This window comes from Rhagoletis pomonella, unplaced genomic scaffold, assembly GCF_013731165.1.
Source record: "Rhagoletis pomonella isolate Grant_MI unplaced genomic scaffold, Rhpom_1.0 Rhpom_scaffold_00004, whole genome shotgun sequence".
Lineage (NCBI taxonomy): Eukaryota > Metazoa > Arthropoda > Insecta > Diptera > Tephritidae > Rhagoletis > Rhagoletis pomonella.
In genome coordinates this window covers 543,170-570,222 of record NW_023458558.1, presented here as the reverse complement: position 1 = coordinate 570,222, position 27,053 = coordinate 543,170, and the positions used below count along the sequence as shown (strand labels likewise).

General features: G+C 33.9%; 1 protein-coding gene across 9 annotated transcripts in view; it reads right to left on the bottom strand.

Annotated features, from left to right (window-relative positions):
* Positions 1 to 27,053, bottom strand: part of LOC118736765 (protein similar) — a 259,354-nt gene that overhangs the window by 66,010 nt on the left and 166,291 nt on the right. For 6 of the 9 annotated variants that reach the window (XM_036466781.1, XM_036466787.1, XM_036466782.1 and 3 more), the window contains 2 exons: positions 13,735 to 14,828; positions 65 to 552 (listed from right to left, as the gene is read on the bottom strand). The exons of 2 other annotated variants lie outside the window; for them this stretch is intronic. In XM_036466781.1, the coding sequence (XP_036322674.1) occupies positions 65 to 552; positions 13,735 to 14,828 (1,582 nt within the window). The remainder of the gene's footprint in view (positions 1 to 64; positions 553 to 13,734; positions 14,829 to 27,053) is intronic. One more of the 9 variants, XM_036466788.1, reaches the window with a different exon arrangement.

The window sequence follows — 27,053 nt, the reverse complement described above, 5'->3', positions numbered from 1 at the left end:
CACAGTGATAGCTTTGAGCTTTTGCTTTTCATATATACATAAATAAGTATTACTTAAAACCCACCTTCGAAGCCACACTGGGCGAGAGTAAATGCTGTGAGCAGTTTGTGTCATTCGATTCTTCTCGATAATTGATGAATGGATCAACGCGCACGACCGGTTTGTTGCAATTGTGGTTGCCAATATTGCTGCCATTGTTACTATTGTGCAATGCGGCAGCGTTCAAACTGCTGCTTATAGAATTCTGCTGATGCGTTGGACTGCTAAAGCCACTTTTGTTATTGCCAATATTATTTGTATTGCTGTTAAGGGCACCGTTGTTGCTGCCGTTGCCGTTAGCACTGCTGGTGCTGTGCTTCGGAGAGTCTGGAGAAGAGGAATTTGTAGTTGAATCAAGTGAGCTGTAGTCATCAGGCAAAAATCCACCGTAAGTATAAGAGCACAAGCCCAGCAACATCTCGCCGCAAAATGGAGCGGTATCATCGAGGCGCATGCAAGCGTCAACAGCCGCAGGTGTCAAGTGTGCCAAGTCATCGGGTTCCTCTTTGAGCACTACACGATACAATAGCAATAGTAGGTGCAGATAGGGTGGCATGAAAAAAGAGAGAGGGAAGAGAGGATATTGAGTTACAATGCAAAACAAATATAAATTGTTACAATTAATGAATGAGTGATAATTAGTTATGAAAGGCGCATTGAAAAGTAAAAAAAAAGCCCACAAGCCAAGGCGAATACATACATATAAGGTGGTATCGATTGAACAAATACAACAATTACTTGTATTTTGTGTTTGCTTTTAGCGGGCCATTGTCAAAATTCAGCTATTCTTCCCCGAATGAAAAAGGGCGGCAGAAAATGCAAACACTCTCACGTTCTCATTCTCTCACTAACGAAATTCAAAATTTTAACAATGAAACGCTACTCACAGCTGATGAAACAACACCACCTTATATAAATTCGCCTTGCCACAAGCTGTGTTTATTTTGCTGTTTATTTTGTACTCTAAAAATGTCAAAAAAAAAATAAAGTCCAAACAGAAATGACTTGTCAGAGACTAATCCATCTGTTATATTTGCCAGGCACTAGTTTAAATTTGTATATCGTTAGTATAGTATCGTATCGTCACTGAGAAAAATCACTTTTTGGTTGATGTGTTTTATCGCTATATCATTTTATGCAATAAACAACTTTAGTTAGTTATGCCTTTTTTTGCATTTTGGCGACGATGAGAGATACGCCTTTTCCATACTCGATGTAATAACGATATACTCTTTACAATGTGTCGACGTATTATTTCCACAAGCTTATAATTTTACTGCATTTGTTGCTGCCCTATTACAAACAAAAACCAAGGAAGGAAACCGAAACCCAAACCGTAACCGTTATCTTGACCAGAAAAGGAACGAAACCGAAACCGGTTTCAATCGGTTTCCAGAAATTTATAAAAATCAGCTGCATGATCTAGCAACCAAAATTTTTTTTCTTCAGTAGCATAACTGTGCGGTTTCACAAAAAATTACTTGCATGACAAATTTGTTGACTAGTACGTGGATAGCCTTACTTTTAATTCTTATATATCGGGACTTATGCCAACACTGATAAATGTGCTACAATTCATGGCGAAGTGTTTCACTTCACTTTAGAAGCCTCCACTTCGTCACTTCATTTTACTTCGTTTTACTTCACTTTTCACAATTACAATTACCTCCAAAATAAATAAAAATTTCTTTGAAATAAATGATTTATTTAACCAAAATCAGCTGTATTTTGCTAAAATTCTTGTTAAGTAGTAACTTTGGCAAAGTAACTTTTCGCAAAAAGCTACTAAAAAGATGCCTAATAAATTAAATCTCCGATCTGGCATCGGTTATTTGGAAGAAGTCGTTTTGATTTTCATTTTCACATGTCTAGTAGTAAAGTAAAGTAGTAAAAATGAATGGGTGGATAAAGTTTCATAATTATTTAGTATATATTTGACGAAAAAAACAATTATATTTTAGTTTTCATACATCTTCAATTTCACAGCAAAAAGGAAACATTTTAGTGAATCTGGTGATGACGTTGTTGCTGTGTATCAGGTGATGACTTTTTTGTCAAAACTTTCATTTTTTTATTCCAAAACCGAAACCGGAACGTAACCGAAACCGAAACAAATTTTGAAGAACGAAACCAAACCCGAAACCGAAACACTTGCAAAACCGAAACCGAAACGGTATTTTGAATCGGTTTCATTCCTCGACAGCCAGTCTTAGTAATGTTTTTCCAGTTAAAGCAGATAACAATAGGTTTGTTCAGTAAAAATTATCCAGTAACTCTGCCAGCAACTCTCCAGCAACTTCATTTCTGAGAATTTGAACGCAAACCCAGTAACAATTTGCAAGTTTCAGGAAAAGTTGATAAATTTGTGGTTTATTCGTAGCAACTTCCTTATAAAACAGTATTTCTACAAACTACTTCTTCTACTACAAAAGCCCCATAAAAAAACTCCTTATTACTTCCCCTCCTAGAGAACTGTAATTTTGTTCTCTCAATTTCCCCTACTTTGCAAGTTTTTTGGATATATGAACACCAAAACTAGGTAGTTTTTAAAAGCTTCTGACTTTTGAAGAAATTTTGGCGGACGATAGAAATAGGGCCCGTCAACTCTTTTATGGAAAAAAAAAATGATTTTGAAAATTTTCGAGTTGTGACTGTTTTTGATTTAGAGTACGATTTGTACATACTTGCATTTCTTCATTCATTTTATATTTGGAATATTCATTTCTATTAGACCATATCACAGTAAGTAAAGGGTACAAAGGGTACATAAGTAAAAGGTACAAGGCCGTGGTATATAGATCTATAATTGAACCTCGTTCCATTACTGTCCAACCATATTTTTCATAATGAGAGATAGTCAGATTTATAAATTGCCGAAACAACAAAACCGAGCTATGAGATTCAGTTTTACTAAACGCTATGACACGCCTATCAAAGAGATGCTATCTACCCTTAACTGGCAGAGGATTAAACAACAGCTATTTTACTATAAAATGAAATTTATCAAGAATATTATAGATGGCAACCTACCCGATTACTTGAAAAGCAACATTAAGTGTGTCAATAATAGGGCTGTGCGATTAATCGATTACTCAAAATTTTAATTAATCATAAAGTAATTATTCGATTAATTGGAAATTATGATTACTCAAAAGTTCAGTTACTTGAGTAAGCAAGATTTTTGATTAACCAAAAAAAAAAATAAAATATTTGAGTAAGTGGCTTTATGATTAATCAACATTTCGAGTAAAATGAGTAATCAACATTTCAACTCTTTACATATGTATTAAGTAGTTAAAGTTCCTTGATACTTTGAAATCAACGTTACTGTTTTCAAAATTAACACGAAACATTTTTTTCATATACAGAATGTAAAAACGAAAATAAGCATTTTCCAAAGCAAACTTTTAACGAGCAAAATTATTTTTTTTGAGTAATCATATTTCAAGTAACTCGATTAATCATCGTTTTGAGTAATCAAAATCTTGATTACTCGAGTAATTGATTAACCGAATAATTGATTAACCGAATAATTGATTAACCGAATAATTGATTAACCAACTTGCTCGAGTAATCGAATAATCGCACAGCCCTAGTCAATAATGTAGATTAAAAAAATAATCGTAATAGAATGAATTTAATCTACCTGCTTACGAAACCGAAGCAGATAAATGTAGCTTGTATTACAAAGGATTAAAATGTAATGAATTGCCAAATGATTTTAAATTTAGCAATATGAATGAATCAAAAAAAAATCCAGTTATTGTAGGAGCCTTCCAATTTAGTGAAACATGGGCAATCTTCCGGACTACCAATCGCAATGCATACAAACATACGTACGTACAAAGCATACAGTTACGCCACGCCAACATGTATATACTATGTATTCCCAAACGCATTCGTAAAGGAGCCGAAGCTCATCCCGAAACGCATTACTAGATCGAATTCAGTGCATCGCCGTTTGGATGCTTACTTCGCACTTCAAATGCATTAACGGCCTTCATACCATAGCAGAATGGTACAATCATTGTATTGATATGGCTCTGAATTCGGCCACCTTGTTCATCACTAAAATTGGTTGCTCATATTTCAGCTTACACTGTATATGTAGTTTAGGTTAGGCTATAACTAGTAGATTCAAAAAATCATGTATAAACTAGGCTTAGACCCAATTTCAGATGGCCTACTTAAGTAGAGATTGTTGATTAACTTCCACTAATCATTTTCACTTAAATGGCCAATATTGGCTATTTAAATATGAGGAATGCAACCCTGTGTTTGTACCAAACAACAAAGATTTAAAACGCCTATACGTATGCATGATTTGATTTCTATAACGTTTTTTGCTACCCCTGTAAAATAAAACATTTGTTGGTTAGGATCTTTGTGAATTAAGGTAACGAAATGTAGATCTGTCTTTCTCATGCGATTATGTTAATTATTCGGGAAGGCAGTGTCGAAATGCTATTGGTCGAGAAGCTTCTCCTATAAATGTTATTTTTCCCTTGTGCAGCCAAATATAAGTTGCGTTCGCTAACTCGTAAGAAGTTGCAAGAATTTACAGGTATTTACCAGAAATCGTAACCGTATCCGGTTCTCTGGCTTCTTTTGCCTTTTGACAATTTTACAGGTTGTAACCCAGAACAGTTGGGGAACGCAACTATAGTAAAAGCGCAGTTACCCACGAACGTAAAAACGGACAACGTGTCAGCTGACGGGATTTGCGTGTTAACAAAAACTCACCACCGCATGACCGTGACGTAGACGTTGCTTCTCTCTCTTACTATCAACAGCACGCTTGACATCTTTCTACGTACTTCTACGCCACTCTCCCTACACGTCCGTGGGTAACCGCGCTCTAAGGCTTTGTAGAGATAAGCGTTGTTTATGTTTATATAGTTGCGTCATAGCAAAAAATCATTGACAGGTGGTTTGCCCGCTCTGTTGACGTAAATCGTGTAAGGTATGTACACATGTATGTATGTACGAAGTCCAAATCGTTGTAATCTAATATTAAGTATATATGTACATATTTATTTACCAGCATCATTGCTTTACATAAGCAGAAGTTTTTAGTTGTTTTAAAATTTGTTTTGGTGATTTAAGCTTTTCATTGAATTTGTCTATTAAATTGGACACATCAGAAAACAATATTTACTTCCTTTTAAATAGCAGCGTATGTTTTTAACTTGCTACTACGAAATGAAGTTGTTCCAGGGCTTCAAACTAAATTCAGAGAGAAACATAAAAAGTCGCGCAAAAATAGCTCTATTTGAAGACGCTCATCGCCCGATCTGACAGCCCAAACTACTTTAAGCGGTCTTACTCAAAGGGTCAAAGCTTTACGTGAATAAGCCGCAAACCCTCAAAAACAACTTTCGCCAAGAAATCGACAATTTACCGCAGGAAATTTGGTGGCCACCTATCAAATATGAAAAAACTAAATTTAATGCTTCTAATAAATATATGCCGTTAAAAAAACTACAAGTACATTCAGACCGGCAGTTATCGAGCAATTAGACAAGCTTTCTCGTTTAAGATGCTAATTGAGCTTGATTATCCATTTTTAATTGCTCGATTAATGCTTCACTAATTCCTAATTGATTGCAACCCTGCTGGATACGTTAATTTTGACTTTGGGGTATGTTTATTGAACAAATAGCAATCAGCTGTTGGTTCCTGGTCCTCTTTTACAGCTGATATTCCAGCAGGGATGGAAATTTTAAATTTCAAATTGTACAAAATTTATCTAATAGTACATAATCGTTCTTAAGAAGTAAATATGTATTTTTATAAGTGCATCTATATTAAAAACGAAGAGGATTACTTCTTCCTTCGCTACCATATACTTTTGTACTCACATTAAAAAAAAAAAATTTGCTATGAAAATAATAGAGCAAGAGCCAGCAACGGCCAGACCTTCGTTATTTTACAAAGACTGAAAGCTTCTCTAGGTATGCCCCCAACACAGGTAATAAGGGGTGAACACACCAAAACTGCGACACTTTGGGAAGCTTATAACTTACCCAAAACGAATACAATATTTTGAAATTCAAATACCATAAGTTGACCATGACCTTAGTTGAACGTAGAAGAAATTTCATTTGAATTTGATTCCTAGTTGAGTTAAAAATGGCAGCCGAGCTAGAAACGAGATAAACCATTTTGCACGAGTCTATAAATGATCCGGCCTTAAGTACACGTAAAATTGCTAAACAATTAAAGATTGCACTATTCGACAGTTTGCAGGGTTTTAATCGGTACAAATAAGGCCTGACAGTTACGAGAAAACCAGGGAGCGGGGGTTAGCATGGTCAAAGTGATAAAAACAGTGCTCGGAAGGTCCTCAGCGCGTTTTCGCGAGATCCGAAGATTTTGTCGCGTTATGTTGCAAAATCCGTACGGAGATCGCAGTTTTTCGTACAAAAGGTAAAGCGAAAAGCTTCATTGAGATGATCTACAGCTCAAACAGCGCCAGACCGAGGCGCAAAGTAGAATGTTACAGCGAAATCCCGCATTCGGAAGTTGTATGAATTCTAAATTAAAAAATACAACTGCATTGTTATGGACTGCGAAACCTACTGCTATAAGAATTCAAAATATATTGCAGGTCAAGATTTTTATACTGCTGCAAGTCGTCAAGATGCCCCTGAAAGTTGTAAGCTGAAAATGAAGTCCAAATTTCCAAAAAACCACATGGTTTGGCAAGCTATTTGTTCCTGCGGCCGTAAGAGCAGCCCTTTTTCCCCATCCGGGACAATGAATGAAAGAGTGAAAATTATTGAAGAGTGCAAAACAAAGTAGTGGTGCAGTCGTGCAGAACATTATGTCGCGTGTGCGATGAAAATACCGATCACTTGCATATGGAGCAAATAATAACTAATATTTTAACATTTGTTATTTTCAAATTCGAAAATTTGGATATCCGTTCATTTTATTATGCGGATATCCGGATGCCCAGTTAATATCTTTAATTAATTAATTTTAAAATCATATATTCGAATATTGGAATATCCAGATTATTTCAGATATTCAAAAAATCTGAATAGAACTCCCAGCCCTAATGCATATACATACATACATACTAAATTGGCACTCATAGGAATTGTATCTATAAGGTGTGTGTGTGTGTATGTGTGTGGCTCAACGAAAACGCGGAATAGGCGGAGCAGATGTTTGAAAGCATTCGATAATTGCGACATGCTGCATAGCAAATAAAGAAAAGGAATTAAGAAAAATAAAAACAAACAAAAACCTGAAAAAATAAAAGAAAAATTAAACAAAAAATCTGCTCGGATACTTGAAAACAAAAACTTAAAATTGTTCGGTCTTATTTACTTTATTTGTTTCAGTGCCCCCCTTATTCTACTTTGTTTACTTCGACCGCCCTCTGACCCATCTACTGGCGTCGTCAACACTAATTTTCCGCCAACAATTGGCGAAATATAATTTATAACTAGTAGCTGCTAGTGGATGCCAGTTGGAGCGTGTGTCCAAATCACAAGTTGTACAAAAAAAAATTAGCGTGTGGACCGGGAGGGGTGGAAGCGAACACCGCCGCTATAGCCAGCGAGAATAGAGAACGAAGCCAATTAATTCATTTAGAACTGTCAAAAAATATTCCCACAAACAAACAAAAAAGTAAATAAATAAATTAGGTGCGAAAAAAGACATGCGACGAGTGTTTTTTGTATCGTCGATGGAGGAGGGGAAATTTGCGCGTGCTTTTTTAAGCACTCCTCAACTAAAATTAGCAAATTTAAAAAAAAAAATCAACTAACACGTAGAAGGCGGCCAGTGCTGGACTTGTACCGCAATGCAGCTAAATTAGGTAAAAGTTTATGCTAGAAAAAAAAAACTTAGCTTATGCTGAGTTTCCACCAGGCATGGAAGTGTTAAACAAATCGCGACATTAAACAATAGCATGTGGGAAAATATTTTATGGCAACATACATTTTTAATTTCCCCTTTTGTGGTTCAAATATTTGTAATTTAATGTTCGGTGGGGATCAAGCATGAGAATTTTTTCCAAAAACTGTTAACAATGATTATAATCGTTAATAATTATTAAACTGAACAATTAAACTTTTTAGAATGTGAATTACATAGTGGAACAGCCTTTTTAAGGAGAACTATGCCCAAACGTCTGTTTCCATGCCTGATAGTCACAACCCGTAAGAGGATCTCGCTCCACGCCATTAAAACTTTAAGTTTTCACAGCACAGCTTTTGCGGATACTTGGACTCTGTGCTGACTAAAACTACATGAAATAGCTATACGAGTACCTTTTGGGAGTCATTAAAGATCATTCAATTTACAAAATTTCCTGCTACTTGGATAGATTTAAAAGCATGAAACGAATACGAGTCAAACCTTAAACGAAATTGAATTTCCAAAATATTACAGCCTTCTTTTCAAATATGTACATACATATGTTTTTGAACTACTTAGTAGATAGACGCTTTATATTTATTTGGTTAGAAGTATACATATCTTGTATTTCGTAATACATATTTAGCGTGCAAATTTGAAATAACTGTAAACATTTGTTTTGAGCAATCAAGTAAAAATGAACAAGGCTTTAATGCAAAAATATCCGATACTTTAGAAAAGTAACAGGGTATATGAAAGTACTCGATTCTTAAAAGTATTCGATACTTCCCATTATTCCTACAAACCTGATTTTGAAAAATATTTAAAATAAAAAAGTACTACCCTACGACACATTTGAGGCATACACTGGGGCCTAACATTTTATTCACTACTGGGATTTTTTAGAAGATCCCACATTAACTGCCGGTTTCACGAAAGCAATTTAAGTGAAAATTAATTTTTTTTCTGTCAGTTTCCATATCAAATTCAAAAAAAGTAACCATTTTTCATTTACAGCCGGTTTCACTAGCAATTGAAATGGAAATGGTTTTTTATTTTCCATATAAAATTCTAAAAATTAAAGTGATTTTCCACTTAAATTGCTTGCGTGAAATTGGCTTTTAAATTTGTTTCGTGACACCGAGGTAAATAAATAATATCGAGAAAAAGAGTTTAACAGAAAGTAGCCTTTTATAAAATTTCCATTTACGATTCAAAACCAAAAAAGAACAAACAAAAACGTAACCGCTTTAACAAAGGTGGCAAACGCTTAGATAACGAATGCCCTCTAAACTTAAAACAGAGAAGATAAAGTGTTCGTATTATAAACAATTTTACAAGATGATAGAAGCAAAAGTGTGTAAATTAAATCACCGACTTGGAAGAACAAATAATTGTCCAACAAACTGATAACAAATGAAAAATATGTGCCAGCGCTTAAGACGTTTAATTACATAGCCTTTATGTATATAGATTAGAATAATTGCATATTTGCCAACTCAAGTATTAAATTGCATTATGCAAACCGTGAAACAAATTTTATTAAGTGCAAATACTTGAGATGAAAGCATGGAAGATTGCGCAAGTAAGTCTTCCAACTCACAAATAGTCAAATCACTTAAGCTCATCTCAAATTTTTAAATCAGCATAGGTGTGTATATATGTATGTATATGTGTATACTAGGGTGGTCCAAAAATGTATGGGAGAAAAGTAAAATCGGAAATTTATTGCTCTCACCCCCTAGGGTTGTTCTATACCGAAAAAAAGTATACCCCTGTTTTTTTATTTTAAAATCAAAATATATTTAAAGGTCGCTCAAAGCGCTTAAAGTTTCCCATGTATTTTGTATGGGGAAAAAATACTTTTCGTAGAAATGGCATAGAATCCATGAAAATCAAAATTTTTCATTCTGAAAACTCTGCTTCTCTTCAGAGGACTTCAGAGAATACGGCCCAATTGTTTATTTAAACATTTTTTAATTTTAACTTTTTTTCTTTTGTATATTTCTTTTTGTATATTTGATTTTTTTTTTGGGATATTTCGGAGACCCTTAAAAAATAGTTAAAACTAAAAAATTTTTAAATAAACAATTGGGCATTATTCTTTGAAGTCTTCTGAAGAGAAGCAGAGTTTTCAGATTTAAAAATTTGGATTTTCATGGATTCTATGCCATTTCTACGAAAAGTCTTTTTCACCATACAAAATACATGGGAAACTTTAAGCGCTTTGAGCGACCTTTAAATATATTTCGATTTTAAAATAAAAAAACAGGGGTATACTTTTTTCGGTATAGAACAATCCTAGGGGGTGAGAGCATTAAATTTCCGACTTTACTTTTTTTTGGACCACCCTAGTGTATACGTTTGTAAATACTCGTAGAATGAAAAGGAATAGAGAAGCAGCGGCACTAATATTGCCAGTAAGAAAAAGGCAACAAATATTCTTTAAAAATGCGCAAGTGATAGTTAACTATGTTTACAAAGATTTTCTATTTATTTACTATGCACTGACGCATGTAAGCAATTAAATATTGCAATTTACACTGAAAAAGTTGCCTCGATTTCCTCCAACGAACCGATAAAAAAAACGAACTCAAAATGCACGTATTTAGATTATAGATGCATCCACTTTTGTGTAAGTATGTATGTATCCTCACAAATTTGTTCACTAATTGTCTTAAAAACTTTATATACATAGGTGCATTCAAACGTACAAATGTATGTACTAAATACATATAACTACTTAAGTATACAAAGCATACTTGTAAAACTAGAATTTTGTAGCCAGCTAGCGTTATCATCCACAATCAGGCCTTCTTATCAGCGCTCAGCACCCAGCGAAATTGGCATTAAAAATATTTGACGATAATTGTCCAGTTCTTCTATGTGCACTATACACTGGGGGCCATATAATAAGGGACACTACTTTTTTATAAGTTTTGACAATTTATTTTTTCTTTATTTATTTTTAGTTTTAATTTTTACGAAATATACAACGAAAACCAGTCAACTTAAAGTTTTATAATAATTGGTCAGAATTCAAAAAGTTGTCATTAAAATTTTAAACTTTTAATCGGAATTTCTAGATCAGTGGGGCGAATCGCGTGTTGCCGTGTTTGGCGATTTTTGGCGAATTTGTATTTAATTTTATAAATGTTGCGTCCCATATAAAAAAAAAAAATACTTTTAACTAATTTATTCTCCTGATATGTACTATTTAAATATTAAAGCATTGGACATTTTGCGGCAGTTTTATGCGCATTCTAGCATTCATAACAAAATTTGCAGGTCAGTAAGTTTGTTATAAGCATAAAAATGTCTGGTAACATAGTTGAAATTGGAATTGTCTGCATTCACCGTGTAAACAGACAAAAAGTTGTATCGGAAAGGTAGATTTTCAGAAATAAAAACTGCTTTCGAAATCCCCTTTACTTGCAAGGTGTAGCTGCTTCTGCAATCTATTTTGGAAATTCTTGAGTTTGACAGACTTTTGAAAAGGACTTGCACTTGCCACGTCTAAGAGCTACTTAAGAAGTCTTTTGAGTATACAGTTTTTTAGCCCATTCATTTCTTAGCCCATTCATTCCCTTGTTTTCAAGTCGTATTGAAGATTGCATGGCATTGCATAAAATTTCAACTAGACTTGTGTATTAAAACGGAAAAACTTGGCAGCACTCGATAGTTTACGACAATTTTCGTCGTCAACTTACACAATGAGGCTACATATTTTTGTAATTTTATAAATAAAGAAAAAATAAATGGTCAAAACGTATAAAGAAGTAACGTCCCTAATTATGTTGCCACCACTGTATGTACATACATTCGATTTCATATCCTATTAAACAAAAGTACTGTTCCAGGAGACCTTCTATTTGCAAGTGTCATTCAATTTTCGTTTCCAATACAACGAAAGCCAAATAAAAGAATACATCGCAGTAGCCACTGCAGTACATGTCTGATACAAAGTTAAATTTGAACTGTATCATTAGTGCTTCATGTAAATTTTCCACTTCTAAGGGGAAGCTCCATCCGAAGGCCTTGAAATTCTGGCCATTACATGCGGAACAAAAAGGAGTGAAGAATCGAGCACGGAAGTCTCGCTGCAAAAGATCAGAAATAAGGGCACATAAAAGGTCTTTGTTTGTTTTTTTTTTTTTTTTTTTTTAAGAACTGGAATGCATTCTGCGTGTGAATATATTCCATACCGGAGAGAAAAAATTGTGCAATAAAATAGGGCAAAACTGCTTCTTCAGGAAAAAATTATTCTCCTCTTAATCGTATTAACAAAACCACTGAACTTATCATTTACTTTTCGTTTCATAATTTAAAATTTTTACCTCACTAACTGAACAGACTTCACAGGGCTGCTTGGGAAATCTGAAAGTGATTAATTGAGTTATTGTTAGACACAGATACATAGAGCTTAGTTAAGAGCTAAATTTCTAAATATTTTTAATTGCGCAATCAAAAGCGAATGTCAAAATATAGGCAAACCCCGTGGTAGAAAAAAGAAGATAGTTTCACTTAGTGACATTAGCAGCCATGTAGCCTTTTGACTTTTGCTGAGCTTATGACATTTTCATCAAAATCAAGCTACCAGATTGAAAATTATAATACAACTTTTTCGGAAAAGAGTTTTGTCGACAAAGAAAAAAATTAATTATTTTTTAAAATAATAAAAACAAAAATGAGTGGCGCATTTGAAAGCTGCAAAAATACAAAATACCACTGCAAGGAAGACGGTACAAAATTGTTTAAATTTAAAGGGCTTCCTTTTGTGAGACAGTACCAGTAAAGTTTTCAAAACGGTCTACGAGAAACAAAAGTTTGGGAACCCCTGCATTAGATCAACACAGAATAGTCAATTTTGAACAGTACACTAGCATTACCAGAGGTGTTCGAAAAATGTATTACAATCTAATAAAATAAAAATACCTTTTTAGTATCGACGGTACTTAGACAATAAAACATCTGAATAAAAGATGCAAACAAGTAATTTTTAGCAAAAAAAAAACGACTTCAACTCTCTTATAAAAAAAAAATATATATATATATATATATATATCTCATGATCCACTGATCGGATCTTAACCAGATTAGTATGGGACCACCTCTGAGACACTACCTTTCCAATGCAAAAAGAATTATCGGTGGACGTGGTCCAAAGTTATGCGGTAACATACATAAAAAAAAAATAAAAAATATTCCGACGAACTGATAACCTCCTCCTTTTTTGAAAGTCGGTTAAAAAAAAGAAGAATTAAGATCCAGAAAAATACATCGTAGACAATATTTCCTGTACACGCTCTAATTTTTTTTCTAAATAAAACGGAATTGACTTAAGTATTTAGTTGGAAGTGGTCTATAAATGAAAGTTTTTTTGAAGTTTGATTAATTTTTGTGAACTTTGTGCAAACCTTGAAACTTTTATTTACGTGGTTTCTATTGTAGATCGAACTATATTTTAAATGAAAATTATAAATAAATAAACATAAACCGCAAACAACAGCACTATTTTATTGGTCGCTGCTGTAGGCACTAAGTAAATTTCCACACATTTCAGTCCAAGGCCTCTGAATAATACACACACACTTGATTTCATCGCAAAGCTTGAACGCTTTCAAGGATTAAACTATCAGCAGTGAATAGCTTTCAATAACAATATTTATGAGTTCGAAACATTGACAAAATTATGTACATATGTATGTATGTATGTATGTATGTCTATTTAAGTCCTATATGTATATGGATTGTACAATGTATGAATAAACGAATGAGCCAATTAATCAAAATTAAATGCCAAATAAAATATTTTCTACTCACTTGTTAACTCGGTGGCTTCATCCCCGAATGACAGAAATTTATTCATATCTTGTTGCTGCTGAGACTGTATCTGTGTCTGTGTCTGCGTCTGCGACTGTGGTTGGAGCTGTTGTTGCTGCTGCTGCTGTTGGCCTCCGCTGGGGATTGCCGCTGCCACCGTAGTTGGTGTTATATTGGAATTGGTTTTACCAATGTGTTGTTGCTGTTTATTACACAATTGGGAAATAGGCGTAAATACGGAAGCGGTCACCGATTGGGCGCGTGGCGCGGCGTTCAATGGTGGCAACGGAGCGCTTGCTGCACTCACAAACACCGCCGATGTACTGGTGGTCGATGGCACCGGCGGCGGTGGTGACGACGTCGGCTGCGTGGCGTTCAAATCGGCCAGTGTGGCCGGACGAAATACCGATGCGGTGACCGACTTGGGCCGTTTCTCTTCGAGCAATTTTGGTGCGTGCAAGTTTTTATTGCTCGCAGTTTGTAGATCGTTGTCGATCAAGCAATTCGATTGTAGATTGCGCCGCAATGACGAAAGTGAATTTGCGCAATCAAACGGTTTAGATGGTGTGGCTGAGGTGGCTGAGGTGGTGGTGAATGAGGTAGTATTCGGTTGTGCGACAATTGCTGACGATTGTTCGCGTTTGATTGTGGCACACAAGTTATTGGTACTGTTGTGGGAGTTGTTGGTATGATCTTCTTTTAGATCGATGTCGGTGGTTTGGATCAATTGTAGTGTTGGTGGTGAGTTGGGTGCTGCTTTTATCGAATGCAATTCGATTTTGCTAGTTTTATTTTGTAGTTTTTGAGTTTCTTCTTGCTGTTGCTGTTGCAGTTGCAGTTCTTGTTCGAGTATTGTTGGTTTAGTACATTCTTTCAATTTGCACTTGTCGTCGTCAGTTGAGTTGATGTTGATGATATTGTTGTTGCAGCTGATATTCTCGTTGATGTTGTTGTTGCAACAGCGATCGCTAACGTCACTTTGATCGCTTTTGCCGTCGCTTTCCCCAACTTTAAGCTTGCTTGCCTCGTATTGTGCAATTGAATAAATCTCATTGTCGTTCTCAAGATTGCTGCAAAAATTTACACATAACGCGCTTTGTACATTATGCACTTTTGGTAAGAGTATCGGCGATTTTCTCGTACAATAGACACACACGCAAACACAACAAGGGAAGTATGGAAAACGTACGGTTTTAGACGTCGCGTTTTCGATTATTGGCGATTAGAGAACACTTCACGTTGGCACTATTTGTATATATATATATGTACACAAGTATTTATTTATTATTTTTATTATTATTATTAGGAATATCATTATTATTAGGATTATTATTATTATTAGGATTATTGATATTATTAGGTTTATTATTATTATTATTATTATTATATTTTATTATGTTTTATTATAAACTTCACATATCGTTTCATCCCCGTAGGCCTATCACTCTAACCATAGCAGGCTACATTGCGTACCAGAGGAAATTTACTTTTCGGGTGACCTAATATATGAATGTCGTAATCGAAAAAGTCGCAACCCTAAGTGTGTTTAAAAAGATTTTACGACTTTAAAACTCTGAACTTATTAAAAAATGTATATGGCTTCGCGGATGAAACAATTTTTATCCAAGGGATTTCTTATTTTGCAGACATAAAGAAGAAAACGTTTACCTTTTTCAGAAATAATGAAAACGCAAAGAAAATAGGAGAATTTTTAGAAAAAAAGATAAACTCGCAAAAGTTGTGTGGATTTTTTTCAGATCGGCAGAGTTTCTGGCGCTGGCGGTCAAATGTTTGCAAAAAGTCGACCTGGTACCCCCACCTAGTGGGGAAAGTAATAAATTTTACAAAAACAAAATACATTTCTTTCAATTCGGTTAAGAAATGTATGTAGCTACAAAAGGCTCTAGACTAAATCACCTACATTTATTTGCTTTTTTCTATGTACAATTGTGAAAAGATAGAAATTACTTCTCAGAGATGAAACCTTTGAACTGCAACCGAAATGTCAACTCTTAACCCTATACTATTCAAAATTTGTAAATTTTTTAATCGCAGCCGAGTATTTCTAAGCGATCGTGTTTGTTCCCAGATGAAGGATTTACCATACCGAATATGAAGGGAAAATCTCACACTCATATAAGTACATGGATACACCACATTTCAAATGGTGATCTGATAAAACCTAAACCAGAATTCCTTGTTGACATAAAGAATTTTTTATAAATTGAATGGAAAGGAAATTTCGAATTGCAAACGCGGTTTTATAAATGAGTGTGTTGCATTTGGTGTGTAATTTTGTGTAAGTACGCATTTCCACATTTGCATTAAAACGAAAATGCTACAACTCAAATAAAGCTCAAGCAAATGAAATTTTAAATATTTTCATACTTACAAAAACTTTAAATTCAAAGATATTAAGTGTTATCAAATATGGTAAAGGCATAAGAAAAGATTAATTTCTTTGTTTACTACTTTTTGGTTGTTTGTTTACCTCTTTTGATATTACAGTCAGCTATGAGAGAGCTCGACTGATATGTCACTTCTACCTTGTTTAATATGCTTTGAATAAAATCGAAAATAAATTGTATGTATGTATGTACATTAGACCATGATAAAAATATAGTAAGGTAGAACCGCTGAGAGTCACTTTTAAAATTCTTGACGTTTCCAAACAATTTAATTTGTAAATTTACTCACAAACTCACACACACATTTTCATTTTCAATCTCAAGCAACAACAATTTCGAACAATTTCAATTTTTTTATTTTCACTTTCACTTTTTCACTTATTTGATTTTAAAATGATGGCAAACTTCAAAAAAAATCATGGCCGACAAATTGAGAGAACGGTTCTACCTTATGTTTTATGTTTTTATCATGCATTAGACTGCATCACTCCCCATACAAAGAAAAAATCGGTACTATTTTTTCCATTCGAATTATAAAATCTATTATATTTTAAGACGTCCGCCAAAATATTTCCGAAAAATATTAAGATTTAAGTGAGCTGGACCGATTTGAAAATACCTCCAAAAATGGAGTTTTTCATGAATACAAATAGTTTCTTAAAGAACTTTTTGAAAAAAGTCCCCTCAGATGACAAAACAGATTAAGCTTAAAAAATCTGCATAAAAATATTTAAAAATATTTTCAACGGATTCGTAAGCATGAGAAAACCGCAACTTTTTTTGGTGATGCAGTCTAATGTACACATGTATGTATCTGAAAAAAAGTTTACTCACAATATTTGAAACAAAATGACGTAGAAATAGGAAAGGTAGAAGGGACGACTAGCTAACTATAACGTCAAAAAACTGTAAACGAAATAAATAATCCTTTGAGGTGCGAGAGCTACCTTTACTACAAATTAGAATCAATTGAAATGCATCTGTGTAAATAGATAAACATGTATAAATTAATTGCAAATGATTTTAAGTGCATTCAAAAAACTGTCAGTTATAAGTTTTCAGCGTTTGATCACGATGTCAGTTACGAGTTGTCAGTGTGTGACCATCGCTATGTATTTATAGATACATATATGAATGTTGTTGAGAGACAAAAAAAACACAATTCAAAACTTTCTCAAGCCACGCAATTGAATTTTTAATGAAAAATAAAAAACTGTTAAAATTTGGTCACTATGTGACATTATAGTCCTACTCAAAAGAGAGAAATGTTGAAATCACTTCTGCCTTGTTGGATATGCCTTGGAAAATACTAAAAACCTGGCGTATGTTTGAGATTTTTTAAAAGATAAACTCTATTTTACTGTACCTGAACTCATTATTTCCTTAAATGCCTTAGTCACTCCTCTTTTTAAATTATCATCTAGAGTTGCTTGACAAATGCTAACCCATGCGAAATTTGTTTTTTTTTTACAAATAACCTGAGAATTTTAAAGTGTTACACAGTTTTCTAAATTACACTGTAGAACACAAATAAAAATAACAAAACATAACCAAAAAAACTGTAACGGCATTTTTAAAGTTTACGTCTGGCAGATTCAAAATAAAGATCAAAATCATTTTTTTTTCGCGGATCCATTTAGTTATTGTGTATACACTTTACTTGATAGAAGAAGCATCTAAGTTTAAGTAAATAAATGTAATGGCTTTCTGAAATACTTGGTTTGCGCGGACAAGTACCGGAAGTTTATCAGAATGTGGCACTGGAAGCAACGCTGAATTTCAGAGAAACTCTTTTGCCTAAAGTATGGGTCACTGTAAATCGGTACGCGTTCCAGCAATTCCTGTACAGCAATTGTTGGAATCCAAAACCTTCCAAAAATCAATAAATGCATACCCTCTGCTTAAATTCACAGAGTAAGCCGTTGATAAAACCATTGAGAGGCAGTCTGACGTTTGCCAGCAATATAATTTGAAAAATTCAAAACTCAAACTCAATTGTTTATTTAACCATTTTTTAATACTAACGATTTTTTATTGGTCGCCCCATTGCATTTTTCGGGGTATTTGTGGGTTTTTAATTATAAATTATAGTTGTGATGAAAGAATGGTTATATAAACAATTGGGTATTATAATTGGGAATCTGCTGCAGATGAACACATAGTTTTCTGGTAGAAAAATATTGATTTTTAACTATGCTGTACCATTTCTACGAAAAGTTGTTTTTTTTTCCATATTAAATACATGGAAAACTTTGGCGCTTCGAGCGACCTCTAAACATTTTTTGATTAAAAAACAAAAAATAAAGGTATATTTTTTCGGTATAGAATAATCGTAGGGGGTGAGAGCATAACAAATCCGATATTACTTTTTCACATGCATTTTTGGACCACCCTAATGTACATATGTATGTAAATTAAAAAAAAAATAATTTTATTTTTCTCGATTTTGTTACAGCGTGTTATTAAAACTTCTAACACATTCTACCTGTGAAAGATTGCATCATTGATGAAGGAAAATCACGTGATCTTTCAAAAATAAACAAAATAAGCATTGTGGTGCGAAATCGCGCAATTATCTAGAAAATGTATGCAAAATAAAGCGCAAAATATATAGTAAAGAGAAGCAAGTGCATGAATAAAGAGCGGAGTCAAACACACTAAATATTCAGAATAAACCAGTAAAGAGAAGAGGGAACTATGCTACGTACAATTACATACATACATACATACATACATAGGCATGTACATATGAAGTGCAAAAGTAGTTTCTCCTACAAATTCTGGTCAAATACTAAACTGCATTTTCCACTAGTAGGTTGTTTAGGACAGGTGGCGGCGGGCGGCGCCCATTTTGCACAAAGATTGAATTTATATAGTTTTTGTTAAAAAATATACCATCCACGTAAAACCTAAAGTGCCCATCTGCCCGTTGCTCCTGTTATGTAATGAAAAATGGTCAGAAACGTTTTTATTCGATTTTCGTAATGAAAATTAATGCAAAGTGGTGAGTGGGCGCACATATTTTGTACAAACCATGGCATTGCCAGAGATGCGAACTGTTTTTTTCGGTCAGCGTATTAACTGGACCCAATGCCCTTTTTCAAAGTTTCAATGGGTGGCTCGTATATACAAGAAATAATTCCAATATAAATATAATTGCATTTTTATTAAATACTTTCACATTTGTATATATTTATTAAGCAAATTTGCATAACATAGTAAATTGCATAAAAATGTAAAACTAAGTATTTATCGAGGTAGATTATCATAAAACGAGTGGAAATCTTTGTTTATATATTGCTTTAACGTTTCTTGCTGTTTGTTGTTGTTTCAAGTAAGCCCGTATGCCCGTTTTTTCAGAGTACTTCGAGTACTGCGGGCACATAGCGGTTTTTGGTCAGTTCTTAACCAAAAGATATATAAGAGAACGCCATATGCAGTAATATGGGCAATAGATAGTGTCAATAAAATATGCAATAAAAAAAAATTACAAAAATCACATATCTATTTTTGTTGGCGCAGCGACGTATGTAAGTATATTGCTTTAATAAACCCAACATATAACTTTTTATCTAGTGTTTTTTTTTTTACAAATTAGTATATGTAATTGTTTTATTACAGGGGACCCTGTAAATGGACCTTACACCAAATTCATAAAATGAAACTTCTTAAAAGTAAAATTGTATCACAAAATACTTTACTTCACACTTCGTAAAAATTACGCGAACGTATTTGCATGGAAAATAAATGAGGATTCAAGCAGGTTGGATGCTTGTAGGTCATCTAGCTCACTCCCCGGTGAATCAAGTTCGATGCATGTAATTTAATGTTATTGGCCAATTGAACTCAATGCACGAAAAAATATATATAAATAGTTTTCCATAGGACGCACTTAATTAAAAAATGTTTTTAATTTGGCATCTATACTGATACATATTTTGAAAGCCGTTGTTTTCTAATCGAAAAACTCGAGAGCAACTGTACCGTTATTTTTGGAATTTTGGACATCGACCCTAGAACCCCACGAGGGCTTGGCACCTCCCATACAAACTGAAGTTTTCACACAACATATCTCTGGAAGTATTCATCGTAGAGTACTGCAACTTAGTATAGAGATATATAATATCAACGCCAAACCCATGGAAAAAATGGGAGTTATTGAAAAACGGGGCGTGGTACCTCCCATACAAACTGAATTTCTCACATTAGAATGTGTATGGGGTGTGAGAAATTCAGTTTGTATGGGAGGTGCCACGCCCCGTTTTTCAATGACTGCCATTTTTTCCATAAGATCGACGTTGATATTATATATCTCTATACTAAGTTGGGTTCAACTTACGCTCTTAGATTCACATCGCACTCAATCGTTGTACCAAATTGCACTCAAATGCAGCGAAAAGATGCTCAAGAGCTGCATTCAGCGACAAATACGACAACAAGTGCCACTGCTTATTGCCTTATTACCGGCTAACACTAAGCAATTTAAATTTTTTATTTTTTTTTTGCGGTACCTCTATTCGATACCTATTTAATTCGTTTCTTTTCGTGCCTTTTTTACCGGCAAAGTTTACGCTCATTCACTTTTGTGGCATGCGTCCGTCCGCTCATTCGCCCGTTCACTAAATCGTTTGTCGGATCGCGACGATACTTTTCGCACCGTTGCATTTTTAGAGCCAGAACTGCATTGCAACGTAAATCGACAAATGTGGATGCATCTACTTCGTATGTAGTATATGCATAAATGAATGTGAATGTATGTTATTGTTGTGATTGTTTGCATAAATTTGGATACATACATACAGTGTTGGAAAAAAATTATAGAAACAACTTATTGAAAAATATTAAACTATTTATATCAACACTAGTTAAATATATTTCTTGGAATGGCGCACCCTGTACAAATATCAGTTAGCGGTTGTTCTTTCACAAACCATTTTCTTCCGCTAGTTTATAGGTTGCTTCCACACGCTTTCCGAGCTGTTTCGGTAATTAGAGCGTACAAATAAGTTACTCTTTCACAAATGTCACAAATGTACAAAATTTGCTATCGGATGTAAAGAAACAGGGCCTGTTATTTTAAATTGACTTCTTGTACATTTCTGCCCGGAAAATAAGTCTGGGCTGTTCCGGGCACGAAAAAGAAGACATTCACGATCAAGAAGTGGAAGTTATTAGCTCCCTATTTTGGATGTTTTGGGCAACAGGGGTTATCCGCGGGCTCGTGTGGAACAAACCACGTCTCATTTTCACTTTAACTTCAACTTTTTTTCTGGGTATTGGACCAAACCAATTTTTTTTAAGAGATTGAATCATAGGTAAAAAAGTGATTTCTCCGTTTTTCGAAGTTAGCCCCGGAAATCGAGATATGGGCCTTCCAAGTTCGAAATAGGACCTTTGATAAAAAATTATATTTAATTATTGCATGTAAATAACTAAAAACCTACAGATATAGAGGTAGTCCTCCTTTTGCTCTTATTTAAATGGTATATAATTTTTTTTGTGCAAACTTATATTGCAGGTGCTATAAGGGGTCAAAGTTCACGCCTTCGAAAAATGAAATTCCTTATATTTCAAACAATTTTGAATTGATTTTTATCGTTGTAAAGGTGATCAAACCCGTATCTAAAAGTTTTAGAAAAAAACACATTAAAAAAAATAAAAAAATATTTTAAACAAAAAAATTACCAACAGATTTTTAAAAAATTAGTATCGTTGTAAAGATATGCGTATTTGGATAGTTCGTATATAAAAATTTTAGAAAAAACAAATTTAAAGAAAAAAATACCTTTTTTATAAAAAAAAAAATATTTTAAACAAAAAACTTACGAATTAGTAATACAATTGAATACTTTTTTTAAATAAAACAGAAAACTATCTTTAATTTTTACAGATAACCTGTTATGTAAAAAATTAAAAACCATGGTGTTTTTTTATATTTTTATATGCCTTAGACTTCTGTTACATATGCTTTTGCTTTATTTTTAACAGGGCTGTGGGTGAACAAGAACGAGTTAACACTTAGAACACTATAAATTATTTGTTTTAATTAAATATGGTATTCAATTGTACTAATAATTAGTAATTTTATTGTAAATTTTTTTTATAAGAAAAAATTGGTATTTTTTTCTTTTAAGTGATTTCTAAAAATTTTATATACGAAGTATATAAATATGCATATTATGAAAGGGGCTTTAATCGCCTTTACAACGATACCAATTTTTTTAAAATCGGTTAGTATTATTTTTTGTTTAAAATATTTAAAAAGGTATTTTTTCCTTTAAATGTGTTTTTTCTTAAATTTTTATGTACGAAGTATACAAATATGCATATTGCAAGAAAGGGGGTTAAATCACCTTTACAACGATATGAATCTTTTAAAAATCAGTTCAAAATTTTCTGAAATACTAAGTTTCCAATTTTTCGAAGATCTGACCTTTGACTCGCTATAGCACCTGTAATATGTATAAGCTTTACAAAAAAAGTTATATACTATATAAATAAGAGCAAAAGGCGGACCTCCTCTACATTTTTAAACTTTTTGATTTTTACATGCAATAATTAAAAATAATAATTTACCAAAGGTCCGATTTCGAACATCGAAGGTCCATATCTGGATTTTGGAGGCTAACTTCGAGAAACGGAGAAATTAATTATTTTGCTTATAACCCAATCTTCAAAAAAGTTGGTTTAGTCCAATACCCAGCCGAGTGCTGCACAGTGCAATAGAAACAAAACGTGGTTGTTAAAATTGTTGCCTTAAAAGTGGAAATTATTTATTTTTAACGCTTCTAATTTCCTTTTTAAGGAATGTTAACTAAATTAAATTAAAGTTATTGAAACATAAAAATAAATTAAATAAATTAACACTGCACGGAAGAATACACGAAAAAAACGGTTAAGCACAGCGAATCGAGTTTTTCAAAGCCAGCAACCAAGACGAATTGTGGCGCCACATTCTAAGATTCCATTCCATTCCGAAAAGTGTTTGTGCAAACTTGGTTAATTCGATGCAGCGAATATGCGAAAAGGTAATCAGGCAATGCGGCGGTTCAATAAGCTATTGAAACAATAATATTTTTGTAAGAATTTTTGGGTCAAAGTTTAATTTATTTAGAAATAGTACTTTGTTTCTTCCAGGCCAAAATTAAAAAATGGGCCACAATTTATTTATGGCTTATTGCACTTACAAAAAAAGAAGTCTAAATTTTAATTAACGTAAACAAAATGTACGAAATCGGAATGTATTTAAAATGAAAAAATTCTTGAAACAATAAAAAATATATGAAAGCTGTACGTTTCTATTATTTTTTCCAACACTGTACATACATACATACATGCATTCTACTATAAAATGGTATGGAAGAGTCGGAGCAGAGGCGCGTACTCCCTACACCACAAAAGTTGTTTGTAATTGTTTACATAAGCTTTTAAAAGCTGTTGTTTTGTTTTAGCATTACAATTGCATGCAAATTGTTGCACGACTTTTTAGCAATGCAATGCAAAATGTGCATAAACAATAAGTAAATGGGGGGAAAAAAAACGTCGTACAAGTCTCTCATTTGTATGAATGAGCAGAGATGGCCCCGCTCGCACCCATTACAGACACATGTAGATATGTCGCACTTTATAGATATGTATATGAAATATATATGAAAGACCGTAAACAATTTGGAATGTGGGACAAATCTACTATTATTAATCCATCGATTTTTATTGCGTCTTCAATTGGTAGATACCTACTAGGAATGTTACTCCCGGAATCTCGGGATTCTAGGCGAATGATCCCGGGATTTTCGGGATTGGTAATTTGTAGTGATGGCAACAATATAAACTCCCTTTCTTGACCAGTATTGAGTAATGTCTAGCTCATTATACATATAACACCGTGCGATAGTAAATTTTACACACAAAAAACAATATACACATTCCCGAAACCATGGGCCAAATATAGTAAAATTACATTTTTTGGTTTTTCACTCTGACGTTAGTTATTCAAAAATGATTTAAAAAATTCAGTGAAATGTGCCTAGAGAAGTATGGGTATCAAATTAAAGAGGAAATTTTGTAGAATTTAAACAAATTAAATTTTTTGGTTCATAAAGACTGGTAAGTATTGAAAATGTCTTTTTTTAATTTTATCCTTGAAATTTCGCAATATTTGTTTTTGAAAAAATTATATAACATCCTCGAATTTAGTCCTTCTAAGTTTTCAGCTTAAAAAATTACCTATTCGTCCTTGTATATCTAAAAAATTTTAATTATTTTTTTTTTTTTAATTCTAAAGCAATTTCCTCTTTTATTTGGTACCCATATTTTTATTCTACATTGCATTGTATTTTTTAAATAATTTTTGGAATTAATCCTATCTTTGAAATTACAAAGTATTTTAAAATAAATTCTGAGTCAGAGAGTAAAAAATAAAAACGCCACTTTAAATAAAAAAGCAGGTTTCAAACCCATTTATTATTTATTTTATGGTAGTAGAGCTTCGCAAACAATATAGAATAAATTTTTTTCGATTTTAGTTGTTGAAAAGGAATGAGTATCTAAATCCCGGGATCCCGGGATTGTGATAATGACATCCCGAAAATCCCGGGATTGTAAAAAGCGAAAAAATTAACATCTCTAGTACCTACATACAAACATATCTAGCACATGTCCTCAGTCTAATCCATTCGTCGTACTGATATTCAAAATTATTATTCAACTAGAAGTGTTTTGAAAGGAAATTTAAACGAAATTATAACTGCACAACAAACAAATTCTGAGATGCGTCTTGGAGGGAGCTACAGTTTACGCCATCTCCGAATGGCAAATGTATTTAATGAGAAGCTTTTTCATGGCAGAAATATACTCGGATCGGATCGGTATCCCCTTGCCTGCCGAGCGGCGACAACTGTTAGAAGAAACGTTTTCTAATTTAGATGCTGGCCGAACCAGAGATCGAACCCACATCCTACGGAGTGCTAGCACGCACCTCTAACCACTCAGCCATACATTCACACATACATACATCTGTTTTAGTTGCTCCGCCTTAGAGTTACGCAACAAAAGTCGGATCATAATTCGAAAGCACCAGATGCAAAAGTATAAATCGGCAAAAATCATGCTGAACACACGTGCAAGCGATCAATGGCCACGCAGCAGCTAATCTAAATTCTACGCCGCTGAATGCTGCGGTCATTCAAATTTCAATTAATTTGCTGGAAGACCAACCAACACACGACCATCCGACTCTTGAGTGGCACGCTGCCGATCACGCCACGTGTGTGAATCAGAACTGAGAACTGATAACAAGATGCGCTTTGAGTAGGTGTGTCCAGATTAGCAAATTATCAGCCAAAAGATATGGCTACCTATCACAGGTTAGGCTATGAAAGAGAAACAAACCTATCTATCTGTGTGGAGCCTAAAAAGTCCACGCAAGCGAGTGGAAGTTGTAGTAATTGTACATAGCACGCGTTTTCAAATATTTTCTTTTCAAGTTCAAGATATGATAAGCTACATATTTAGTTACGTAAGCACCTTCTTTTGTCTTGAAAAAAAAAAACAGAGGCGAATAGCCGCAACAAAAGACCGCACTTGAAATATTTTTTGGGGAAAAACAACAACTATAAGGTGCATGATTATTCTACGAATAAAAAAACACAGCTACACAGAGATTCTCACGCAGCTGATAGCCACACACAATATATTTCACAACACAGCAACTTGGCTGATACGAAATCTAAATTACTTAGCGTGAATCGGCAACTCTGTTGTTTTTTGTTTTTTTTTTTTTTTGACGATCTGTAGTGGTTTGTATTAGTTCGAGCACCGTAACTTGCAGTTAGACGCTTATCAGAATTAATGGAAAATAACACGACCCCATCAGCCATTGGCCCGCATGCACCCTGCATGGTTTGACGCTGGTATTTACCTTGAAAGCCGCGTTCTACGCGTTGTAAGCTAAGCGCTAATATCCGGGCCTTGCCATGCAACACCAAACGTACTACCTTAGCTGGACGCAATTGGACTCATGAATGGAAAGGCCCTAAGCTATGGGAAGGCCCCTAGCTATTGGCAAAGAAAGAAGGAAGTGCTCACCTTAGATAAGATAACAGTGAATTTGTTTTCAAAATACCTGCTAAGTATTTTATGTAGTTGTTGGTAGGGTGTTTTTTTATGTCGCTGGTGTTGCTGGCGCCGCCCCATCAGGCAACCGCAGATCTTAAGCAGAGATCACACGATTTGTCCATTTTCACCGTTACAGAGTGGTGTTGTTTGGAAGTTGTGGTTGGGGAAATTTTCGGATCGGCATCGCTTTTGTTGACGCATGATATGAATATTTTCAAGTCAACAAGTGCGATAGCGATCCGAAAGTTGTCGCTAACTGTTTACTGAATCTCCCCCTGACTCATTCGCGATACAAATTTCTAGACAACACCACTCTGTGACTGCCAAATGTACAAATATATAAATCGTGTGATCTCTGATTTAGTTTTCGACTAAAAATATCTTGCCTATAGAGTGAATATTTGCTTTTGTTTCGTCAATTTGGATTAGTGCAAAATATTTTTAGAACTCCAACAGCGATACGCTGTATATCATTCCGCACATGAATCGGACAACAACAAAACGCGAATGGTATCAACCATTGAATGCGTGCTAAGCAGCAGAGTGTGCTGAAGTCGGGTGACTGAATATGGATACGGTCGGTGTCAAATGTAAGTGTACACCTTGTTGTAATATAAAATTCACAATTATTTTCACGGAAATTTTTTTTTCATGAATTATTTATGAAAATATAGTTCATTCTAAAACATAAATCGTATGAATCACGGTTTCACACTATATATAAAGTGCACAGAAACTCAAACCACTTTCATCAAAATTTCAAAATTTTGATTCAGAATTTGTAGAAAATTTTTG